The following is a 26,608-nucleotide window of genomic DNA, read 5'->3' as shown; positions in this document are numbered from 1 at the left end:
TGTCTTAAGACTCTGAACCAAAAAATAATTAAATACTAAAAATAAAAATAAAAAGACGAAGTATAACTGTTCTTCTTCTTTCTTTATACTCGCCGGAGAAGGCAACTCAACTGAACAACAGCTAAATTTCACCGAATATTTTCGCCGTCGATTAATTTTTGACGGCAGTTTGCATTGTTAAATTCGGAGCTACTAAGGTAACTATTTTGTTCTTAATTTAATCATCGTTTTGATCTCAAAAATTATTAGTGTTATTTTTTTTGGGTAAGAATTAGGGTTTTGTATTTCGAATTGCGCAAATTGGGCAATTCATGAGTTTTAGGGTTTTTTTTAATGCTTTGTTCGTGTCGAATAAGCTCGTTTTCTTCTTTCGGAATGTTAATTTGGTTGATTTAGAATCTCTTGGTTTGTTGTTTATGTCCCGGATTGCTTTTGCGAATGCTTGAAAGCAAAATGCTGAAAAAAAGGAGTTGGGGTTTTATCTTTTGATTTTCTTTTTGCGTTGATATTTAATTATTTAAGTGAATAAATTGTTTTTCTGGTAGTAATAATGGAGATTTTTTAAGCATTTTTAGCTGTCTTTCTTTCAGAAGATCTATTAATTTGGGGCCTTTAGGGTTAGGGTTCTATGGCAAGGGTGAAAGCTTGTAGTTCTGGTGCTTTTATTTTTTGGTGGTAACTTGGTTGTATGAATTTGATGGGGAAGTGTGATAATGGAATTTATTTTCTTGCAGACAATGAGTAGCTTGGTGGAGAGGCTCCGTGTAAGGTCAGAGCGAAGGCCTGTGTACAACATTGATGTATCTGATGATGAGGCGGATTTGGCACGTGGAAAATCCGGGAACCCTTCAGAGAAACCTGAGAGGATAGCTAGAGAAGATACGGTCTGTGACACTTAATGATTCTTTATATTCTTTGGTATATTTGAAGTAAAGCACTCTGTTGGTTTTCAGTTTGAAATCGTGTTGTTTGCTGTACATTGCTCAAAACTTACGATGTGGTGTTTGTGGCCCTGCAATAGCATATAGTAGTTTTGCTTTACTGCTCTTAAAGTGATCTCTGCGTAGTTACATGGATGGATGTGCTGATGTGCAAAAACCTAACCTTTCTTCCCATCTTTGTACACAAGTTATAAATTTAAATTACATGACACAAAATTAAAACTCAAGTATTTGTACGGGGAGGTTTATGTAGTGCAGGCTTCTTTGTTACTTGGTTGTGTGCATTTGATGAGACAAGATGATTATTTGGTTATTAGATGAAAGTGATGCTTCTTTGTCCCTCAGATTGCTCTTCCGGGGAAGGGACATGCTCATTTGATATAAGTCAGGTGTACCAATTTTCTTGCTGCATTTTTTTTTTAGGAAAACTTTTGTATACACCCGGTTTTCAGTAATTTACTGTACATCGGGTACACTTTTGTCAGATTTAGTGTCACTTTTGTCAAATTTAGTGTCACTTTTGTCAAATTTATCAATAAAGCATAAATAACTCTTATATATGTCACGGTAACTTTTGTGCGTTTTAGTGTAACTTTTGCACATTTTATTGTCACTTTATAACAGATGTTCAGTAATTTACTGAACATCCGTTTTATTTAAAAGTTTGTGTTTTTTTATATGCTATTTGGTTTTCAGGTGCGTGATTGCACATAAATGTTTTTTTAGCCTCCCATGTAGATATATGATTTTGTGTGTTATTTTGGTTTTGATGATGTGATCTTTACCCCATTGTGTTATTGTGTATGGTATGAGTGTTTGGTTAGAATTATGTCGTTCTTTGATTTTGGTGTTCTGTTTGTGGGGCATGATAAATTTTCTGTGGCTTTCCATACTTTTAGAGTTGCAGCCTATGAACTGAGCCTTTTGTGACATTTGTTGTAAATGTACTTTGTTTTTAATGCATGTCTTCTAATGGTTTGCAGAAAGAAGATTTATGCCAAACATGTGGAGAAAGTGGAAATCTGCTGGAGTGTGAAACTTGTTCTTATGCTTATCATCCCAAGTGCTTAGTTCCAAAACTGAAAGCACCCTTCCCTGCTGATTGGAAGTGTCCTGAATGTGTATGCTCTTGCATACAATTGAGTTACTTGTATTAAGTTTGTAGGATATTTTTTGGTGACTGGATTATGTGAAATATTATTGGCCTTGTAGGTTAGCCCGCTCAATGACATTGAGAAAATACTGGACTATGAAACGCGCCCTACTGCAGCTGAGGATGGTGATGCCTCCATGTTGGGTTCGAAGCAAATATTTGTCAAGCAGTATCTTGTAAAGTGGAAGGGATATTCCTACTTGCATTGCACATGGTAATCACCCCCCCCCCCAACACACACAAACACACACACACACACACTCACATACACACACTCATTTGCTGCTTCTTGTGTCTGGAAGCCTATCTGATACCCATTTAAGAACTGATATACATATGTTGCAGGGTGCCTGAGAAACAATTTATTGAAGCCTATAAAACCCTTCCTCGTTTAAAGACCAAAGTGAATAACTTTCACCGGCAGATGTCGTCAGCTAACAATTCAGAAGATGATTTTGCTGCTGTTCGATCTGAATGGACTACTGTTGATCGGATCCTCGCTTGCAGGTTTATTTTCTGAAAGAATTGTAAATCTAGTGATGAATGTACCTTCATTATTTTAAGTACTTCAAATGTTTTAAACCATTTTGTTCCATTGTTATGGTTGTCTAGGTTTGGGAAGCATCATTGACATATGGTGATCTAGGCTTTAGTTTTTATGGAATATTAAAATTTTGTCTGTGCCCCATATCGTTTTCCGAGTTATCTTTTTTGGCATAGATGGTTATTAACAAGAAAAATCTTTGGGCTATTTTTACACAATGTCTTACTAACCTTCAATTCCTTATTTATACCAGACTTTTTGTAAAACATGATCTTTTTGTCTTGATTTATTAATTTCATGGTTGTTTACTGATTTATTTATTTATTTTTTTTAATTTTTTTTTTATTATGTTTTTTTTCTTTTTTTGCAGAGGAGATGATGAAAAGGAGTACCTCGTGAAGTGGAAAGAACTGCAATATGATGAATGTTCTTGGGAGTTCGAGTCCGATATATCCGATTTCAGGCCCGATATTGAAAGATTCAACAAAATACAGTCTAGGCGTCGTAGACATTCTAATAAGCTGAAGAACATCCACCGTGATTCTGCAGAATCTCATAAGAAACCAAAAGAATTTCAACATTATGAACAGAGTCCTGAATTTCTAACTGGAGGTATATCAAATTTTTCCTTTAATGTTTATAATTATTTTATACTCCTACATTGTTACTTTATTTTTTTTTTGCAATTTTTCCTCTACGTCTTCTGCTTCCTTTATTGAAATAAACTCTAAAGCTTGATATGCTTAACTTGAAGGCTCACTGCATCCTTATCAACTCGAAGGGCTGAATTTTTTACGCTTCTCGTGGTCCAAACAGACGCATGTGATACTGGCTGATGAAATGGGTCTTGGTAATTTCTTGTGATTTCGAATGTTTGTGAGTGTGTTAATTTTTTTTCTTTTTTCTGTTTATATAGCTTTTGAAGAATTGTGATGACTGCAGGCAAGACTATTCAGAGTATTGCTTTTTTGGCATCTCTTCTTGAAGAAGGAGTTTATCCCCATCTAGTGGTGGCACCACTGTCAACGCTGCGCAATTGGGAACGCGAATTTGCAACTTGGGCACCGCAAATGAATGTTGTATGTATCCTGGAGTATCAATCTATGGCCCCAGTACAGGGCTTCCTGCCCCTATATTTCCTATTCATTAAGCTTATTGATTGCTAATAAATGCAGATTATGTATGTTGGTTCTTCTCAAGCTCGTAGTGTCATACGTGAATATGAATTTTACTATCCAAAAAAGTCTCTCTCAACGAAGCTTAAGAAAAAGAAATCTGGTCACATTTCCAGTGAAAGCAAACAAGATAGAATTAAATTTGACGTCCTGCTCACGTCATATGAAATGATCAACCTAGATTCTGCATCTTTGAAGCCAATTAAATGGGAGTGTATGGTAATGTCCTTTATTTTTGCTGCAGATCAAAGCTTTTGAATCCAATCTGATTTATATAAAGAATCTATGCCATCACCAGTAAAGATTCTGATTTGTTTTCTTTTAAATTGTCTTCAATTTGTTCTGTAGATTGTGGATGAGGGTCACCGCTTAAAAAACAAGGATTCAAAACTATTTCTTCAATTGAAGCAATATCAGAGTAAACATCGTGTGCTCCTAACTGGAACACCTCTTCAGGTTTTGTTATCATACCCTAGTATTTGGTGTTTTAAATCTTAGCTTAGAGTTTACAATTTACTGTCTGTTTTAAATATGCAACCTCATTTTCAATTTCATAAGGTTCACAATTTTTCTAGCTTTTTATGGTTTGACTGTTGATATAATGACATGCTTGATTGAATTCTGATTAGGTGATATGAGGTCTATAGTCTATTTTAATGTAGCTATGCGTTGGTATGAAGATTAGGCGACCTTACAAATGTCTGATTGTCTATTACTTGGATTTTATTGTCTATTACTTGGATTTTAATAGAGATGTTAGACAGAAACTCAGTAATTTTTTATAGTTTACCTATTGATATGTTTTGGTCTGGATACTTGTAGCCTCAAAATTTAAATAATATTGTTAGCTTTATCTTTTCAAATCCTTTCCCTCAGATAGATTCATGCGAATCTCAGGATACTTATCATGTAGGAAGATAATATATTGTGACATAAGAATCATGTAGGAAGATGTTATATTGTGATGGAAATTGTACGTTAGATTTGCATCTCCTCTTTAATTCACTCTAGATCTATTCACGAGAATGCAATCTATTAGAGTTTTATGTCGAATTGGAAGTCTTGAATAATTTCTCTCTCTTTCTCAATTTTGTAGATCCATTTATGCTTATTAACCGTTAGCTATCGGCATTGTTAAGTTATCAAGTTGCCATGCTATTCTCATGCCATACTTTACCTATGTTTTTATGTATTGTGAAATTCTTAGATGGCTCTAATTAATAAAATACTGTACTCTTTTCTTTTTATCATGATGTACTTAATTACAATGTGCTCTTGTTTCGAGGGGGTGTGGATCTGCATATGAAAAAGATGGATAAAGTTAGGCAGGGGGATTAGAAAATGGGTGGGTGTAAGAAAATAAAATGAATGAAGATAGAGAGAGTGAGCGGAAAGGTAAAAATATCTTGGGGTCAAGGAGGATAAGATGTTAAGATATATATTCCAAGTTGAAGTTGGTACATTATATAAAAACACCTCAAATTGAAAGCGGGCAATCCCTCTAGTTTATTTATTTATTTATTTTTTCCCTATATTTTTACTCTTATGACCGACTCATAGTTTTTGGTTGTTTAATTGACTTCAATATAAAAAGATATAAGTGGGGTAATTGGGGTATTAAAAATTATAAGAAAAGATATAAGTGGGGTAGTTGGGGTAATAGTATATTGAAAAATAAGGAATGTGAGAGGATAGAGAAAAAAAAAAAAAAAGAAGTATAGTGCAATGTATAAAAAGGCTCAAGGTGCACCAAGGCGTTTTGGAGTACCTTGCGCCTAAGGCGCACCTCATTGAAGTGAGGCACATATAATAAGAAATAAAAAAAATTCTGAAAAAAGCTCTTGTTGCGCCTCAAGCTGCGCCTTAGCTGCGCCTCATTGAAGTCACCTCGCCTAGACCATAAAAAGCGCATGACCTCTAACGCCTTGTGCCTCAGCGCCTAGGTGCGCCTTAGGCGCGCTTTTTCAAACACTGGTATAGTGGGTATGTGTGTGGACCATGAGAGGAGAGTCACATAATAATAGTAAAATGTAGTAGTTTTTGCAACCGACTAGCGTCTCTAACTCACAAATTCAGATAATAATTCAGGAAGAAGAAGGAATTTTTGATTAATCGTAGCTAAAAGCTTGCGTACAAGGTTTAATGGCTTTAGGCCATAACTCTCCAAAGTTCAAAATACAAAATAGAGAAATTTCTGGACAATCCCTCTCTCTCTAAGGCTAGTAATATTTATACTACTCACTTTACTACATGATGCGGCTTAAAGCCTTAATTGCTCAATTTACTACTTCTTGTCTTCTTCCTAAGTTAACCTAGTAAAAGGCTAATAAGCCAAGGTTGCCAGCCAACAGCTTTAAGGACTGTTGCTTGATCCTGTAGTGGAGGTAGGCTGTGATCCTTCCCCTGCTGCTGCCTCCTCTGTCGCCTGCTGTATGTCGGGATCGCTGGTGGTGGTTGTGGGTTCATTACAGTTTGCCAAAAAAGGAAGTGTAACCCTTAAAAACATACTGCCGATTAAGGAAAGTGTAACACTTAATAAAATGGAGGGAATACATCATCATAAATTGTAGGGATATACAATATCATGGGTTTTATGGTTTATGAATTTCACTTTATGGTTCAGCTCCATTTCTGTCTCTGGTCGATCTTTTTCCTTCATGTTTGCCATGATTGAATTGCTGAAGTTTCTTGCTACTAATCCACCTCATGATCTTTTGGTGAATTTTCCAGAACAACCTTGATGAGCTGTTCATGTTGATGCACTTTCTTGATGCTGGGAAGGTCAGTCTTTTGATAGGAGCTTTGAGAGTGTCATTTTGTTATCCTTTTTGAGGAGATCATAATTATTTTCATAGTTCATTTGTATTCGTCTGTGCTCATTATAAATAAACTGCAGTTTGGAAGCTTGGAGGAATTCCAGGAAGAGTTCAAAGATATTAACCAAGAGGAGCAGATTTCACGGCTTCACAAGATGTTGGCTCCTCATCTTCTTCGAAGTATGAGTCACGAACCTTGTTCTGTTGATGCATTGTTGTGTGATTTTGCCACTTGATTCAGTTTTTTCTGAAATGAAATTGTTCAATTAAGGTTATAGAGTATAAGTAGTAGTAGTAGTTAGTATCTGATCAAGCCATCTGGTGTTGCATTTGTGCTCTATTTTTTTGTTGTCGTTGATGATGTTGGTCGCTGTTCTTTCATTCAGCTAGCTAACGTCTTTTTTTTAGAAGATTGTGCTCATCCGGTTCAAAGTGAACCTGCTGTTTTATTTGGCATCTCATGAACGTATTTTGTTGTTTTTCTTGTCCCTTCCTCTTCCTCCTGCCTCCTTTTTTGCACTACTTCCATCACACCTTCAATTGAGAAGTTAACCTCCATTAAGAAATAAGAAGGTTTGATATGGAAATGGAACTCTTAATTTGAATCTCCTCGTAATCAGAATTCTAAGATATGAATTATTATAAACTTAAATTGAAGTGCTTTTATATGAAATTATGTGAAATATGAACTTTTGTTTGAAATTGTGCTTACTGTAATGTGTAGTTTACTAGTCTTTGATTCCACAACTAGGTTTTTTTTATTTTTTTTATTTTTTATTTTTTTTTATTTTTTAATTTTTTTTTTAATTTTTTTTTTTTTCTGAAACTTGGTTTTAAATTGGTAATAATATGTTTAACTATTACCTCAGTTATTTATGTTGCTACCCCCCTCTCTCCCAACGCAAAAAAGTCAAATGAAATAGCTGCAGTCTTAGACTCTTATTGGTTAAGCTTGAATGGAAGAGAAATTGCTGGGTTCATTAGTCTGTTTGAACTATGTTAAAATGTGATGGAGAGGCTATGTACTTATTGAAAATTGGTACTTAACTTTCATCTATCTAATTATATAGGTCTTGCATGTAGATTTGATTATGACTTCAATCTTTGAAATGTCCAGGGGTAAAGAAAGATGTATTGAAGGAAATGCCTCCTAAGAAAGAACTCATCTTACGTGTTGAGCTAAGTAGTAAGCAAAAGGAATACTATAAGGCTATTTTGACTCGTAACTATGAGCTTCTAACTCGTAAGGGTGGTGGGCAGGTGAGGCTACTGCTTTGGCTAATCTGTGTTTTAAGACATGATAGGATCTAATGTTTGAGTGCTCTTGATTTGCCAGATTTCTCTTATTAATGTGGTCATGGAATTGCGAAAGTTATGCAATCATCCTTACATGCTGGAGGGTGTCGAGCCAATAATACCAGATTCAACTGAGTCCTTTAAGTAATTTCTCATATTTTGCCTCCTAGCGAACCCTTGTCTTATTTTTGGGATCTTTGGACTTTGGTTAAGAGGCTGACTTTCAACTTTGAAAATTGCTAACTGCCCTTTTTGTACTATATGACAGACAACTTCTTGAATCTTCCGGAAAACTGCAGTTGTTGGACAAAATGATGGTGAAGCTTAAGGAGCAAGGACACAGAGTTCTTATTTATACTCAATTTCAGAATATGTTGGACATACTTGAAGATTACATGACTTACAAGGTTTTGAAATTGTTGCATTTTATCTTCATTGGCGGTGCCTTTATTTTATCTTATGTACTGCATAGTTGGGATTGCATCTTTTCTGCAGATCTTGACCTTGTTGGATGATCTAATTCTGCACAGCCATGTTTCATATTTCAGTTTCCATGACTTCATGTTTTATGCGATCTTGTTTCTTGCTCTTTTAAATGTGTTGATGTGGAAGTCTGTAGCGTTATGTAGTTCTTGAACAGCATTATATTATATTATGATTTTGCTCAACAACTTTTCTATTTAAAGCAAGCCTATTTTCCAAGTAGTCTTTTAGCGGTGGTACTTGATTATATTCTTTTTCTAGAAATGGCAATATGAACGTATTGATGGCAAGGTCAGTGGAGCTGAGAGACAAATTCGCATAGATAGATTCAATGCCAAGAACTCTTCCAGATTTTGCTTCTTGCTATCTACAAGAGCAGGAGGCTTAGGGATAAACCTTGCTACAGCTGACACAGTTATAATCTATGACAGGTGACTTCTAATTTCCGATTATCAGTCTTGTAATGGCCAAATGCTATGGCTGTGTACTTGTGTTTTTTAGCATCATTTTGAAACTCATTAAGTTGTTTTAATTGAGACCTAATATAAAAAAAATGCTTGAAATACATCAAATTCCAACTTTATTGCTGAAATTCTGGCCAATATGTTGAATTCTAGCACATTTACACCTGCAAGGCTGCGATTCTAGTTGTTGAATAATTATTATTTTGATTTACTTTCAGATAAGTAGTACGATGCTGTAACAAAAATAAATTACTGAATTGTGGTTCTTTTTATTTTTGTTTACCAAAAAAATAAAAAATAAAAAGAGATTAATTTGATCTTGTTCTCTGATTCTGCCTGGGACAGATGTATAGGTAAATCTATGATCTAGAATTGGCTCCTCACTTAATTGGGATAGCTCTCTGTAGTAAGAAAGTCATTAGATTAGGAACATGTTCCAACTTTGGAATTGGTCTTGAAAGATGTTTGTGGATCGTTTAAGACCACAAATTGGCTGAAATTTATAAAATTAACCTGTTGGTTGAGTTGCTCATGGGAGTGATTCATTAAGACTTGTCCTTGAAATTAGAGAGTGCTCGATAAAGCATTGCCATAATAACATAGGGATCCTTGTTTTCTATTGCTAAAAACCCGTTAATGCGGAAGGGATTTCAAAAGATGGCTCGATATAGTTTATGTGGTTGGCTAGGTGCTCTGTGACCTACGTTACTCAAAGTTGGATGTTAGTGTTGGATGCGGGTATGTAATCAGGTTCCTGACCTGGTAATTTTATGAAAATTTTGCACATTCAGTCTACATTGTAATGTTAGATGTCCATATTTTTGTCAGGTTCGAGCATCTGATACAGGCATTTAAAGTGAAATTTAGAATTAGAGTAACATAGTTTGGGATTTGACTTTTTTTTTTTTTAGCTTATGTCATGGTATAAAGGCGGAAGAAGGAAAAGAAGGACTTTGAGTTCGGTTATGACGATTTAGATGGAAATTTTTAAAGTAATAGTTTGCATCAGTGCCTGAAGATATAAGATTTGGTGTAGCCTGGAAAGGAGTTGGTGTGCAAGGGCCTTTGGACTTGCTGGAAGTAAATGGAGACTTGATGTTAGTAATATTACAATTTTTGTGATAATTATTTCTTTTGTAGTAATTATTTAGCAGTGTAAATTCAGGTAGGACTTTAGGAGTTTCTTTTTCCCACTTTATTGTGTTTAATATTTGACTTCTTGGGATCATAAATTTTTTGGGATTCCTATACTTTCGTGGCTTCGGATTAGGCTTGTTTGTTCTTAAATACTTTCTCTGTTTCTATTTAGATGACACGTTCAATATAGGTACACATATTAAGGAGTGAGATAGACATGTGAAATACAATAATACTCCTATTTAACCTCCTTTTTCCTTCTTCCTACTGACAGCCATATGAGCCACCACCAGCCCACCCTAACTCCACCCCACCTTCATCTACTAATTCTTGTCCACCACCACTCAGATGTACTTCGGCACCATCGTCACCTTCGTCACCACCTTCATCATATTAAACCCGCAAAATTACTCAACCTTGATAAATTTCTAAAAAATCCAAAAGCATTCACTGCCTACTACCTTTAGATCTCACGTACTAGAAAAAGTAGACGACGATGACGAAAGGTGACAAAAATGATGCTACAATCAAAGTTCTAGTAATTTAATTAAAAGAGTTGAAACAAAAAAAATTCCGTATCTACTCTTTATTAGTTTGTTATGCGGGGATGAAATTACTAGTCCTATTGACGGAATCAAAAGAGGAATGCCAAGATTGACGGAAACGAGATCTTAATCTAGTGGGTTAAATCTCGTTGCGATGATGAAGGGTTCTGATGTGTTGAAGGCAGAGGGAGGAGAGAGAAAGAGGTGACGACTGATGAGAGGTGGTGGTGAGGAGTGAGGTACAATACTACGATGTGGGTGGTATGTTTATTGGGTCAGGTGAGAGAGAGGAGAGAGATTGGTCTAACAATCTAATATGAGCAGGAGAGAGAATAAGAATAACTACAATTGATTATTCACCATAGAAAATATGCCTAAAAAACAAACGTGGCAACTTAAAAAAAAAACACTTCCCAAAAAGGAATACCTGTCAACTAAAAAAAAAAAACGGAGGTAATATTTAGATTTTGCTGGATGTAATATAATTCCTGAGTCAAGATATGTTTCTTCATGGTTAATGTATATTTTATCATTAACCCTGAGCTGTTTACTACAGCCTCATGTTTCAACCATATTCTGTTGATTTTTAATGTTCTCACATTCTGCATTGATGCAGCGATTGGAATCCACATGCTGATTTGCAGGCAATGGCCAGAGCTCACAGGCTAGGGCAAACTAATAAGGTTAAATTTCATTTTTATCCACTTTGGCAGATTTTATCTTTTATTATAGCTTATATGGGCTGTCCAATGTCTTTTTAGGAATTTACATGTGGCTATTGCTGCCTAAACCATCTAACGTTGAGTTATTTGATATTTGAACTAAAAGATGTGGCATAATAGCATTTGGGTTTAATTTCTCTTGGACAATTTTTTTTTTTTTTTTTTCATTTCTGCAGGTCATGATTTACAGACTCATAACAAGAGGATCAATTGAAGAAAGAATGATGCAGATGACAAAGAAGAAGATGGTATTGGAGCATTTAGTTGTTGGAAAGCTGAAGACACAAAATATCAATCAGGTTTTTCCCTGTCTGAATTGTCAGATTGTCACTTAATTGATGACTTATGCAAAATGCTGTGGAACTACACCAAAGATTATGATCATCTGTATTTCAAATCTTCTAATCTTTTTAATGTGAGAGATTATACTAAAATATCTTTGCTGTCATGTTAATTTATTTTGTACTGATGGAATTATGGTTAAGTGCTGAAATATTTTGGGAATAAATCTCTAAGGATTGAGAAAGTAGATCTGTGATCTAGTGGTGTATTATAATCTAGTGTAGGCAAGAAATGCATGCCATGTGTTGGGCCTATCCTAGCGACCCATGGCTTGGTTGATTGCGTTGATGTCTATGGGTTTGTTACACATTGTAATTTGTCTTCGAACAAGATTGGACTTCACTCTAATCGCCAAATGTTGTTTGACTGGACTTGGCTTTGTGTGCTATTTGGGTGGAACTCGATTCACACTTTCATAGATTTATTAAGTCACTGTCTTTGTTTCTTTGTGACAAGCTCAATGGATCACAAGTGCTACCATATCCACTAGGAACTAGGAGAAAGAGTTTATTATACCATTCCAAGTGTATAATTTATCCTTTTGCAGCTTGAGCATGATAATATAGCACCAAATGCTGGTTTACAACACTAATAGTTAATAACTATCAAGCTGAGTGCATCTACAAAGTTGTTTGCCTGTTGCTTCTTTCTGTAGCTTATAATATGTTGCATGCTGGATGAGGCTGACTGTTGGGAGGTAGTAGTAATGGATTGTAAAGGAGGTATAGCAGCAAAGAAATTTGGTTGGCTTATTTTGAGTAGTGTGTGTGTGTGTGTGTTATTTTTTTCCCTTCTCGTAAGTAGATTTCACTCATATGAAAGGTTCTGAGTGTATGCAATAGAGGTAAGATCAAATTTATATTTTTGTTCATACGTCTTATATCAAATGTCCATTATAGATGGTTTTGGCCTTTTGGGCAACTTATCATGCTCCATGCTGGTGCCACTGCGAACCATTACATAACTTCCATTATATACACACAGATACCCCACTAGGAACAGATGGAGTAGAAGCCGTGGATACAAGCACACCACGACAGGGGTAGGGAGATAAATGTAACACACTGTCTTACATAACACTAAAAGTTTTCAACGCTGTATAGCCAGTGCCAATTATAGACCTGTTTTTACTTCTATTGCAACGAACTGGTAGATGTTGTCAGTGTCACATTTAATGACATTGAACTTTCAAGTTAACATTTCAAGAGCTTCCTCACTAAAGAATCTTCACATAAATGACTTAACAGTCTTCAGTCTAATAGACTCCTCTATATGGAGAAAACTTGGCTTTGAATCTTAGAAACTTTCAAGAGGTGGACCTGGCCTTGTAGTGAGTTTAATATTGCTAAGTCTCCTGTTTTGAATTTTTGGTGACAGCCTTGATATCTTGGCTGACTAGTACATGCACTTCTAGTATTATTTTTCTTGTACTTGCATGGGCTGATGATTTTTCATTCAATTCCATTTAGTGACCTTGGACTTCGCACTCAAATTTGGTCGTTTGACTACTTTTACCCCTTATTTTTTGCCTGGCAACTGGGATGACCCTATGCTTTAATGTAATTGAGTTCATGATTCATCCTTGTTTGTTGTCTGTCGAAGAATATGCAATTAGGCAAATCATTCTTTTTAGGCTGCTTTGATTATGAAAATACAAATGCCAGTGCTGATATTTGTTAGTTTTCAGGAAGAGTTGGATGATATCATACGATATGGCTCAAAAGAGCTTTTTGTTGATGAAACTGAAGAGGCAAAGGCCCGCCAGATTCACTATGATGATGCTGCAATAGATAGGTTAGTACATCTGATTGTCCTTTTTTCTTTAATTTGAAATCTGTATGTTAGGAGCTATAACGTTTATAATTTTTAGATTACTTGACCGTGAGCGTGCTGGAGATGAAGAGACTACTTTAGATGAAGTGGATGACAACGGGTTTCTTAAAGCATTTAAGGTTTGCATTCTGATCTAGTTTCTGACTCAAAGCCTACTTTTCTTTGCTTGACTATTGATATAGCTTGTAACCGCTTGCTAATGGAAAGATAAATTGATGTTTGTTGTTGATTTTAAACGATTTTAAACCTCGTGCTTTCTGATTCAATGTATTTACCTTTCTTCTTTTTGCCTTTTCTTTTTGTTTTAAGCTTGTCATGTCCCTATGTATTTGTTTTCTGCCAAGACTTAATATTCTGTTGCTAGGATCAAACCACAATTTTAGTTTGAAGAGGTATGGTCTGAAGTTAATTATTATGTTATTTAGGTGGCAAACTTTAAGTACATAGATGAAGCTGAAGCTGCAGCAAAGGAAGCAGCGGCACAGAAGGCTGCTGCTGAAACCAAAAGCAACGTGAATAGCTCGGAAAGATCCGTTTATTGGGAGAATTTATTAAAAGATAAATATGAGGTGCACAAAGTTGAGGAGTTTAATTCTCTTGGAAAAGGAAAGAGAAGCCGTAAGCAGGTATTACTTGTGACTTTTTAGCTGAAGATAATGGCTATAAAATATGAATGTGCATTAATTGTGAACCTGACTTTTGACTGCTTCAATGCCATCATTAGCTCATTATTTTAATTCTTTTTAGTGGTTTTTGAAAATTATCAATCTTGTAATAGACCTTGTTTTGGGTGTACTACAATATTGACAGAAGAATGCTGTCAATCTCTTATCTCGGCAAAAAATTAGTACTTGTTTAAGGTAGTGAAAGTGAATTGTAAAGTGAATGCATGATTTTTTTTACATGACATTGGAATGTTTTTGTAAATTATAAACAGATGCCTATGATGATTAACATATTGCATCAGTAGTCCAGATTAATAGGTTTTACCTTGACTTTTTGCTTTTTTGGTTTAGGTTTGCTAATTTTATAAGACAATTTATGTATGTTAATGACTGGAGTCTTAAATACGTAATTGGTCTAATGTATTTCTTGGGTACACCTTTGGTTATACATATTTGTAATTATCCAATGATGAATTAAATTTAGCTTTCCCTTTTAAGCATTTGTCAAATAAATTACCTTTTCCATTCTTTTTTGTTTGTGCCATTCAGAATATAGCATTTGAAGTCATAGGCTTTGACTCTGATTTTTTTATCTAATTATATAAGAAAAAACGTACTCATGTGCAATCGTGTTAGATTCGTCTTCTCATTGTGCAGTTTAAAAATAACTTTTTTATAATTTTCTAGTTGAAGATGTGTGGACAAATTGTGCATTTAAAACTGTGCAAAAAACCAATAAGGCAAATGGGAAAAACAAAAAGGAATGGACTATCTTTGTTTCAATATTGTACGGCATATTTGTCTTGTGTTGCCTTTTTTTACTTAGTTATCTGTCCATGTATGGTGCTATTATATTAAATAAATTTGGTGGATTATTCGCAAAGTTGTGTAAGATGATTAATTAAAATTAAGCTCTTACTTTTATTTCTGTATGTGTTTTTTTTTTTTTTTCCTTTGGGGGGTTCAATTCTTGTATTTTTGTGGTTGAAGCCATAATTTGATGGTTTGAGTATATGCACAAGATGGGAGGCTGATATATGCTTGACACTATGACATTACCCACCTACAGATGGTATCTGTTGAAGATGATGACTTGGCCGGTTTAGAAGATGTTAGTTCTGATGGTGAAGATGACAACTATGAGGCTGAATTAACTGACAGTGAGACAACTTCATCTGGATTACCTTCTGGCAGGAGGACTTACAAAAAGAGAGCTCGTGGTATGTGATTCCAGTCTTATGTTTAAAAGGATGAACGAATGTAAGTTAAAGGATATTGATTAGGTGAAAATCGTTTGAAAAATTCTCTGCAGTTGATGGTATGGAAGCTTTTCCGCTGATGGAAGGTGAAGGGAAATCATTTAGAGTGCTTGGTTTTAATCAGAGCCAGAGAGCTGTTTTTGTGCAAGTTCTGATGAGGTTTGCAGTTAGTTCGTACATTTCCCTGTTGTAAAATGATTTTTTTTTTGTGGCCTGATTGGCTTCTACTAATCTTTTTTTATATAGATTTGGATGTGGCGAGTTTGACTGGGTAGAGTTTGTACCACGGTTGAAACAGAAGACTTACGAAGAAATCAAACAGTATGTATTAATGCCCTTTTATAGTCTGAAAGTTGAGCTATCATCTCACAGAAAGTGAAGTTCCCTCCTTTTGGAAGATCATTTTTCTTAACTGACTTATCACCTGATATATGTCTATTTACTTTTATTGTTGGAATGAATCTGGGATTCTCACAGGAGGTTATGGGTAGGTTGTCGATAGGCCTACATTCGTTAGGAAATTAATGAGAACCCTATGAGGGAATGCATTTAATCTAATTGAAAAAAAGGCCAAATTTCTGAAAAGAGAGACAGAGAGTTGAAGAGATAGTGGAGGTCTTGTTGGAATTAATGATTGCAGATTTGCGAATATCTAAAATGGTTTTGATCAGGATCTTGCTAAAGGCATTTAATTGGGAAATGCTGTTTCTGACAAGGCCTCCTGTCATTGGCCACCATTATAGGCTTCTCAATATTTGCTGTGTCTGTGTGTTACTGCCTCACTTTGTTTCAGTTATTTACATACTTTAGCTAATTATCTTTACAGCCTATATGAGCTTCTTGTTGCCTTTGTCTGTTGCTAAGCCTGTGTTCACTAGAGCTTCCTTTTAATGGAAAAGATGTCTAGTGGGCCCAGGTCTTCTCTGCCCATGCTTTGTCTTTCCTATGGCTGTCTGGTGAGCTCTGTCTTTCATGCGCTTCCCAAGACAGGAGATGTGTTGCCCTGGTTATTGACCTTGTCAGCGTGTCAGTTATCTCTCCCCTTAATCTCTCTGTATCTCTTTCGCTTAGTAGACAAGTGGAGTTTCTAGTTATTGGGATGAAGGCACAACTTCACAGTCTTGAGCCAAAAGGGGGAGCTGAATTCTTATTTTGTTTTTTATGTCCTTTCTTGGTCAGATATAGGAAGATAGTCTCAAATTTACCTTTGGATATTAAAAAAGATTCAGATAGATGTGTGATTTACTGATTTACTGTAGTGTTATATGTTGATGAATGTGAAATTGTGACTGGATTGTAAGAATTGAGATGCAATTAGTACTGTGCTTTTGTGTCCCATTACATGCTATGTGAGTGCAGGAGTGGAGTGTCAATCCTAGCGTGTGGAATTGAATCATTGTCAGCTCCCATAGAGTATTTTAGTTCAAGCTATTTCATTGAATGTTAAGTCTTTGTGTCTGCTTCAATGTCAAGGTCGATCATGACTTTCATATTTCATTTGTGTATTGGTGGACTGCATGGTTGCTAAGTGTTTATATGGAGAAAATACTTGTTCAGAAGCTCAAAGAAAAGACTATCGTGACTCAGATTGTATTTGTTTTTGGCATCTGGGGTTGTGAAGTCTGTGCATCTTCAAAAGATAGGTTGTAAACTTGTAATATTGTTTATACAACTAAAGGAAAGGACCCTATTCTTAAACATTCTTTTAAGCTGTGAGGGTTAAGAAAGAGTATGGGCTGGGTGGGCTGAGTTATTGGGGCAATTTGTTAATTTGTTTCATAGTTGGTTTATCTAAGGGTAATATGGTAATCTTGTAATAAAAGGTTTTAATTTAAGCTGTAATAAAAGATAACGGAGGAAGCACTTTTTTATATTTCCTGTTTAATTTAATTTTGTTGGCAGTTATTTTACTGATGCCACATTTATCCAGGAAGAAACAAAGGAAATTTTGCATGAAAGTTTTGTTATAGGCCTTCTATGTCCCTTGTTAAAATTATTTAATTAAGGGCGCAAGTGATTGTGTGTATTAGTGTATGTTCAACTATATTGAAGTTTGTAGTTTGTTTTCCCTTTGTTTATATGATTCCGTTGAATGTGTACTCCTTAACTTTGATAGCTAGCTTAAGTGCTTAAGATTTGCGTAACGTTTGGCTTATATGTCCTGTTAATCTATTGTTTGTTTTCGTTTCGCTTCCAGTTTTATGTTCTATTTCTATTTTAAGAAATTTATGATTACTGGTGTATTGTTTTCTTTGTACATAGATATGGGGCACTTTTCTTGTCTCATCTCTCTGAGGATATCACGGATTCACCAAACTTTTCAGGTTATTTGCTTCTGCGTTTCTCCATGCATGCATGAATTTCGGATAATTTTTTAAGAAGATAATAGTACTTCCTTTTGTCAGGAACTTACATAACTACTATTCAGCCTTTTTCATCGAGGCAATTTGATTTTGGAATTGTCAGTTTTAATTTGCTGAGCCCCAATGTTTTGTTTATGCTGATCACAGATGGTGTTCCAAAGGAAGGGCTTAGAGTTCAAGATGTTCTCGTCAGAATTTCAACCCTGATCATGATTAGGGATAAGGTAGGTAGCACAAATTTTCTGTTGTGTCTATTTTGATATGCTATGTGCAGAATCCTTATAGGGAAACAAAACGTAAAATATTTGGCAAAGAATGGCTATCGTTCTGTCATTATGATGAAGCTAAGTGAATTCTGTGAATCATATTGAAGATAGCTTCTGCAACTTATACTATGCCAGTCTCTTATTCATGATAAGTCATTTGCTTTACATGTGGTTATTTGAGCCTCTATTTTTGACGATATTGGGCATAGGTATTTGCAGTTTCACTCTTTTTCAGTCATGATATGCTGCCAGTATTCTTGATTAACATAATTGTTTTAGCTTCTTAAGTTGATCTGGGTGGGATGATATCCATTATTCCTCATGCCAGATGCTACCTTTTGGTACACAACAGTATATCAACCTTACTATTAATGTTCTAAATCTTGATTCATTTTCTGTTTATTGAGCTTGTCTATCCTGAATTATCATACTTAAATCATTGTTTACTGCTTTGTTTTTGTTAATTCCTTTCACTAACCATTTTGTACTACCCAACAGGTTAAATCTGCTTCAGGAAGCCCTGATGATCCCCTGTTTGCAGATGATATACTTTTGCGATATCCAACTCTAAAGGGTGGAAGAGTCTGGAAGAGAGAGCATGACCTTATATTATTGCAAGCAGTGTTGAAGTAAGTTACTTTTTTACTTTGAGCATTAAAAAATCTATCATTTTAGTTGAATACACTACATGGAATATTGACCTTTCACCCTTAATATGAGAAGTATTAAGTATAGCTTCTTTAGACGTGCAATGACCACTTGGACTTTAGCCCAACCCCCTGCCGCATCTACCTGATCCATGACCATAGCCACTGGCACTTACTCTACAAAGCCTATTTTTCTAATGTTTTCCTTTTTGGAGGGGTTTTGGGCCCATATTAGGTCATATATTTCATGCAAGTGCAAATTTAGTTCAGGTATAATTTGGCATGATGTATTGAGTTATTAAAAGCTGATCTGATTGGAGAAACTAATTTTGGCACACCCCAATAAAGGAAAAGTAAACCTTAATGAACCTGACCATATGTGACCCAATAAATTGGAAACCTAAACTCATATGACATCCGTATTGGAGAAAAACTTTAAGGGGCCGTTTGGTTCACACCGGGTAATCGGAATGGAATGAACAAAGGGAAAGACAAGGAATGGAATGAAAATACCTAAAAAATTTTATGTTGTTTGTTTTGAAAACAAAGGGAATGAAACCCACCATTCCCACCACCACACCACCACCTGAAAGCTTCGCTCTCCAACGTTTTCAGCCACCAAACCACTCGCCTCCCTTCTCCGGTCAGCCCCGCGGCCCCCCGCCCCTCGCAAAACCTCCCTCGGCCTCGAAAAACTTCTCCCCGAAAAAACCCTAGAAAGTAAAAACTGACGAGGGAGGTGCGACAACCTCCGGCGAGGGTTGAGGGAGGTGCGAATAAGGGCAGCGTGTTCCGAAGAGGGGTCTATGAAGATTTTCAATCGAAATTGAACTTCAATCAATTGAAAGAGGGGCAGCGATTTGGGAGGAGCAACAACCTCCGACAAGGGTTGACGGAGGTACGAACATGGGCAGCGTGTTCCGACGAAGGGTCTACGAAGATTTTCAAGGTCAGCGAGTGGTGTAGGAGGACGACCGACATCCAGGGGATTGTTTTTGCGGGGGAGGGGACAGGTGGCAAGGGTCGGGGTAAGGGCGACGGGGTTGGGGGAGGGGCGGCGAGGGTCGGGGGCGAAGGTGGTTGGGTTTTCCGGTGGTGTGGGTACATAAGAAGGTGGTGATGTGGTGGTGGTGGGAAATGGAAATACCTAGGGGGTGGGGGGGTGGGGAATGGACTTAGAAGAATTTGGGGTAATGGAGGGGGTAGAGGGAATGGGAAAAAACGACTAACAAACAGCAACAAAGGGAATTAGGGGGGTTGATTCCCTTTCCCTTTGATGAATACCCCCAACCAAACGGCCCCTAAACCTTATAAAGACCTTGGAATTTGAGACCAATCTGCATCCAAATGAACAAAACCTGATAACGTGATCTAATCTGATTTGTTATTGACCCAAGCTTAAATAACCCAAAATCATCCAATAGCAATACAATTCTTAACTACAATGCTGAGCGATAACTGATTAAGCTCTTGAAAGACTTGAGTTGGCCTGACTTCAATTAATACTACCCTGGTACCTCTGTGACTAAATAGTTGCACCATCTCTTTTTTAAAGATCAAACTTTATATTCTTCTACCATAATTGTTCACTAGTCCTCCATCTGTTCTTTTTTGTTCTACTTGCTTTCCATTTTAGTCCTTTGTTTTGTTTCACCTACTTTGCTTTATTCTATTTTTGGATTACCCCTTGTACTATTTTACCCCATCAACCCCACAGTAACTACACCTTTCCACACACTCTCTTACTTTAATTATACTTTTTTCTTGCTCAAACCCACCTTTTTTAACATTCTCTTATTTTATCTTACTTTATCTTACTCCCTCTCACCTTTTTCAATATTTTCTAAATTTGTGTATTCATCGTAATTAAGTAGAACATAGAACAGAGGGAGTATGTAAAAGAAAAAATAGTTGAGTTGGATCTATTTTAATGGTCATAATGTGTATTTTCGATATATTTAACTTTTTCTAATTTTAACCAATGCACAATCAAAGTCTTTAAGGTCAAACCAGTGCATTGGGTACTGTGTAAGAAAACAAATGATGCAAGGTATTATTAACTAGAAATTATCTTGGATTGGGTATAACTCAACCCAAATGCTGAACAATCTCATAAAATGATCCAGATTAAATTAACCTGAGTTAGCCTGAGGCTAAATCTGAAGTGATTGAATGGAAAAACCCGAGATGACTTGATTTGAATATGATTTGAGCAATTACCTGATTAGAAATATAGAAAACCTGTGATGACCCGATTCACACACAACCCAAAATAACCTGGCCTGAACTTGGAACCGACAGATAAACTCCGAATTTCCCAGTATCAAATTCAATTTGATAAATTGGCTTGACTTGAACACTTGAATTGACAGCTCTAGTCTCATCAATCCAATAATAAGTAAGCTAAAGTGAATTAGCTAAAGTGAATTTGGAAACTACAGAACTGTAAAATTGTTATTCTTGGTCAAAGAAATTTGTACTCTCTTTCTGAATAGTATAGTTCCTCGTTCCATTGTGGTGTTGTGCTATTTGCTTGTAGTGATAATAAGTTTGATAAGTTGGTCACGCCTTAGCTTTATTTTTATTCTGAAGGCACGGGTATGGAAGATGGCAAGCTATTCTTGATGATAAAGACTTGAGGATTCAGGAACTTATCTGTCAAGAGTTGAATCTTCAAGTGATAAATCTTGCTAGCCTTGCTGTTGGAGGTAATCAGGCACAAAGTGGATCACAAATGGCAAATAATATAGAACCATCTGGTGACTCTGTGAAGGGCACTGTTAGTCAAAATAATTCAGCTTCTGAACCAGCAGCAGGAGGTGTAGATGCTACCACCATATTGTATCAGTTTCGAGAAATGCAAAGAAGACAAGTTGAGTTCATTAAGAAAAGGGTGCTGCTTTTGGAGAAGGGCCTACAAGCAGAATGTCAGAAAGAAGTCTTTGTAAGTCCATTTGTGTATTGCATGAACCTTATGTTATCTTTTATATCTGAGACTGTGGCTGGTTACTGAACAATTGCCTTCTTTATATGGTTTCATGGACTGATGGACCAGGTTCTCTGTCTTGTGCTACATGTATCATAATATGTTTGTGAACCCCCATACTCGTGCACATACACTTAATAATCTTCGGTTAATGGAATGGGAGATACAGCCTTCCCACATGCAACTGATTAATATTTGATAATTATATTAAATGAGGACTGCCCTTGATACCTGTCACATGTGAGGCTTCTTTCACCTCAACCTCAGACCTTTCTACTAGCAGGGTCCTTGTTGGTGTTGAAATTAGGAAAGCTGACTCATCCAAAAAGTAACTTTTTCCCAACAGAGCAAACAAAAGTAGCGGCAAATTTGTTTATATTCATATGATGGGTTTTTGTCGAAGTCCAATAACTTACTAAATTTGTTTTTGTGAAGCATCACACTGCATGTCTCTTTGGTATTGGCAAATTCTGACTGTATTTATTAAAATTTAAATGTTTGTAACATAGGGTGATGGGAAGTCTAATGGTGATTATTTTGAAGACTCTGAAAATGGAAACAAAGCAACAAGCATGGCAACTACAACTGTAGAATATACAGACAAGCTTCCTCATATTGAAGTGCTAGGTATGAGCTTTTACTCATTATTATTTCTAGAATTGGTCAAAAAATATAAAGTAGTTTTTACTATTTGAAGACAAATAGATAAACTTTTTCTGTTTTTGGTTCTCTGGAGACTGCAGCACATTTTTACTATTAGCAATTTCTTTTATGTTAGAAAGAATCAATCAATCCAAGTCTTTATATTAGAAAGAATAATGACCATTATTGCTTTTCCTGCAGCTGCAGAAGAAGTATCTTCTGCTAGTCATGATACTGATCCTAGACGGCAGCAGCTGGCTGAACATTATAATCAGGTGACTATTTCTTCAAGATTTAGCTTTTCTGTTCCTATTGTCAGTCTACCAAGATTATGATGTGTAAAATCTAGCCTGTCAAAAATGTCTCGTGACTTGTGCTTATGATTTAAAGAAAATAAGAAAAAAAAATTGCTAAATATTTCCCTGATTGAAATTAAGGATTTTAAGTTGTATTTTGTTACATCTATTTGTGTACAGATGTGCAAGATATTGACTGAAAATGAAAAGATATCTGTTAAAGCTAGTATAAGTTATGAAGCTGATCCAAATTTGGGCAAGACACTTCACCAGCTAGAAGATCTTTGCGGAAAGGTCAACCAAATTTTTGCTATGCCTCAGAGTCATCCTACTGCCCATGTACCTGCATCAAAAGATCAGAAACAGCATGATGTAGCTCAGAGTAGTGTTCAAAAATTAGGCCAGCCATCTGGTTCTAGCCCGGTTCAAGCAACCCAAACTGAAAGTAATCATGGTAACTTATCTGGGCAAGCTTCCGAGGATGTGGAGATGGTGGATGCTGAAGTTGATGCAAAGACACAAGTTGATGAAGGACAAGGTCCTGCTACTGATGAGCCTTCAAAAAAAAAAAAAAATAGGTCCTGCTACTGATGAACCTGTGCAGAAAGGAGAAGGAAAATAGGGTTTAGATGTTTTAGACTCAGATCTAACCCTATTGTGTATTTCATTTCCCTCCCAAAGTAGTGTATTCAATCAATCCAGAAACTCTTCAAACCACAGGTTTAGTTGATTTTTCAAAGGTTACTTGGAACAACTTACATGAAACTGGAAACTATGTTGTGATCCTGCCTGTTGAGGTTATGAAGTCAAGCTGATATTATTCATAAATATCTAATATATCTTAGAAGGCAGGATCTTTCTCTAAATGGTTGATCCTCTCCTTGTTCCTATGTCAAAAATGGGACTATGGCAGCCTGCTATAATTAATAGAGGCTCTTTCATCTTTGCATTCTGAACAAAGGATTGCTGAATGGGCAATGGGCGCCTAATCACCTTTATGGGGCTATGGGTTGCTTCATGATTATATATGTAAAAATTAAGTCTTGCATAAATATATATATTTTTTTTCCGCTTCAGCGTTGTAAGAGATTATCTTACTTTAACACAATGGGGTGCGTCAACACCCCGATTGTTTACTGACCATGCTGTAAGAGATTATCTTACTTTAAATAGCAACACAATGAGATGCATCAACACAACACCCCATTTATTTACCGACCATAAAGCGTAATTGGTAATGAATTTTAATGTAATTTTGCAAGGAAAATTTATGCTACCATTCAGTACCATCTCTAATTCGGTAGTGAATGTTTCTATGTTAAATTTAATATGATTGTGATGGATATGGACTACCCTGAATACTGGCATGAGAGGGGACCGATGATTGGCCACCTGTGGGACGGACTCCCGACCAGGAAGTACGGGGCAGCTACTCGGCCTTTTTCTGATCAATCTCCGCCAACTTTTTACAAATTACATAAATTTAGCACTACTCTCTACAAAGACGTAGACCTTGTTCTTTAATTTTGGTAGTTCTGCCTTCGATCAACCCTATTAGCTTCCGACTGATGCCCCCTATTATTTTGGTGGTGTGTCGTCTTTGCTTTATGTACTTCGGACCTCTTATATGTACTCCATAGCATAGCTTTATCGTCTTGTAAAGGTTGTTGTCAGTTTGTTACAAGGTATAAATATTAGTTTCATCCTACGTATTAAGCCTTCAATTTATGTTTTCTATCATTGTTCGTTGTATTTGGTTCCATCAATTATAAAATAGAATTTTCGTATCCATATCATCATATAGCTCCGGATTCCACCGTGTTCATATCCACTTTCATGCAACCTAGATTACTTATTGCAAGAATCAAGTTCTTGGGTATTAAAAGGACCACCTTCGCAGTTTTTATGGCTTAGCTTAGTTAGCTACATTTGCCAGCCAAAGCCGCATCAATAGAAGACCCTTGTTGTCTGCCACTCTAAGTAAAGATACATACAAGTATTTTAGACTTTTATACGAACTACCAACTACTGTAGTACTTTATTTTGTGCTAAGAATTTTAATTGGTACTTCCCTTTATGGAGCTGTTAGTTAAGGACTTGATTAAGGGTCCATATTTAAATCTTGTGACTGATATTAGACCTTAGCAAAATATACCAATTAACTATGACATAATGGAAAGTTGTACATATTTTAATCGTAATTAATCAGGTTTATTGGTTAAGTTAAAGTCAAAACATTGTGTGTGGCTAATAGAAGTTATAACACTTGTATGTACAATATTTCTTCACTCTATAATTTTTAAATTATTGAACTTATTTGAAATGGCAATTTAACTAGATTAAGATTGCTAGGCACTTTATTTAACAAAGTACCGGTTTTATATTTGAGTTTTTATGTTGTATGTATGTTTATATTATGACTTTGTTTATTTAAAACACATGTTATTACGTTTCTTTGTCAAATAATCATGAAATTCAATGAAAAATATTTGTTAATAGATCATGAAGTTCAATATTTGATCAATATATTGACACATATGTGACATATGAGATAGCTAAAACTATGTGGATGTCAAATGAACTTATCGATACTTATGACTACTATACTAGTACAACTTTTAGGATCCTAACAATTTTAGTTAGCCCAAAATGCAAACTTATCAACTAAGCTACTACGTATTTGTATTAGTTTAAACTTTGTAATACAATATCAACACAACAACTACTGGACGGGTCTATATACTCGACAGCATATGTACACTCAACACGGCGAGGAAAGGCAAACACTGCCAAAAAGGAGTGACCAATTTATTACAATCTATGATTGAATTCACACACCATAAGATAATATAGGAAATGTACAATATAACAATACAATAGGAGAAGATAGAGATAAACTTGGTATGTTCAACCTAATATAATCTATTAAAAAAGAGAGAAGAAAGTGAGAAAAAAAGCAAGAAAGGTAAAAAAAAAAAGTGTAAAGCTAATCGTGGGATGACTGGAAAAACGGCAAAGTGCTGGGAAAGTGGAAACCAAAGAAAGACAAGTTGAGCTTCAAAAACACGCATGCTTTTAACTCAAACAGCAACTCTCTTTGACAACCTGTTTTTCCAACAAATCACTCGCTTAACTTTGCTGCTTCAATTTCCCACCTCTCTTTTTTCCCCTATTAACAAACATCCCCTTATTTTATTACTCATTAGTACTATAATTATACTAATTAATCTTTTATTTCTTTAGGACTTGATATATACAACTATATGTTTTTTCGTTTGTGTTAGTTTTTAGTGGTACAATGTGTGTACAAATATCATGTTTGTACGACCAGACAGAATCCCTGACTTTTTAATCAAAAACTAACTAACCCAACCTTCTTCACTAAAGTATAAAAAGGTATTTTTATTTTTCCTTCATATCATCTCATATTCATACATCATGCTACCTCCCCCTCACTCCCAAGGGGCTTTGTTCCCAACCTGGCCGGGTTGACATGTGCGAGGTTGCAATATGATAAGACGTCTTTTTCCGTACTTATAATATGAGATTATGTTAAGAATTAATACTTGAATTATGATATATAGAGTACTAATTGATTTGTAATTATATAAATATATATATATATATATATATATATATATATATATATATATATATATATTTTTAAAAAAAAGAGCACTAATTGTGTTATATTGGTGTAGGAAAAAATATTTAGCAGTGAATTTCATATACAATTTTTACTATCTATAATGACTAATATAATATTTTTGAACAAGTATTCAAAAAGGACTAGTATAGTCGCGCGACTGTCGTTGATTATGAATCAGGTTAAAATTAAGGTTGTACACAAGTATTGAGATGTCTTATATTGTTGTGGGAAAGAGTAGGGATATTAATAAATTTAGAAGGTTGAAGAGCTCTCTACCCCTCATTATCAATTGATTTTTTGATGAAATCTCATGTGATCTTGTAAGAAATCTAAACCCCCATATTGGAATCTTTAATTACTCTAATAATTCATTATGTCTTAGAA

At 35.5% G+C, this 26,608-nt stretch overlaps 1 protein-coding gene across 2 annotated transcripts; it reads left to right on the top strand.

Annotated features, from left to right (window-relative positions):
* On the top strand, positions 1-23,715 carry LOC145642499 (CHD3-type chromatin-remodeling factor PICKLE-like). Of its 2 annotated transcripts, XM_081693709.1 has the most exons (32): positions 1-197; positions 735-884; positions 1,925-2,062; positions 2,154-2,308; positions 2,440-2,601; positions 3,009-3,250; positions 3,393-3,488; positions 3,581-3,717; positions 3,814-4,032; positions 4,162-4,269; positions 6,544-6,594; positions 6,710-6,809; positions 7,747-7,889; positions 7,966-8,069; positions 8,194-8,332; positions 8,670-8,839; positions 11,171-11,237; positions 11,453-11,575; positions 13,306-13,412; positions 13,489-13,570; positions 13,877-14,077; positions 15,186-15,336; positions 15,429-15,534; positions 15,622-15,696; positions 17,638-17,699; positions 17,886-17,962; positions 18,503-18,633; positions 21,244-21,595; positions 22,147-22,264; positions 22,481-22,554; positions 22,756-23,113; positions 23,154-23,715. In XM_081693709.1, the coding sequence occupies exons 2-32, from the start codon at positions 738-740 to the stop codon at positions 23,195-23,197; spliced, it is 4,239 nt and encodes a 1,412-aa protein (XP_081549835.1). In that variant the 5' UTR covers positions 1-197; positions 735-737; the 3' UTR covers positions 23,198-23,715. The 2 variants fall into 2 exon arrangements, with proteins under 2 accessions (XP_081549835.1, XP_081549834.1); XM_081693708.1 differs by having other exon boundaries at positions 2-197; positions 22,756-23,715.
* The last annotated feature ends 2,893 nt before the right edge of the window (positions 23,716-26,608 follow it).

The sequence above is a fragment of the Chenopodium album genome, chromosome 8 (assembly GCF_948465745.1).
Source record: "Chenopodium album chromosome 8, dcCheAlbu1.1, whole genome shotgun sequence".
NCBI classification, from domain to species: domain Eukaryota; kingdom Viridiplantae; phylum Streptophyta; class Magnoliopsida; order Caryophyllales; family Amaranthaceae; genus Chenopodium; species Chenopodium album.
This window is presented reverse-complemented; position numbering and strand designations above follow the sequence as displayed.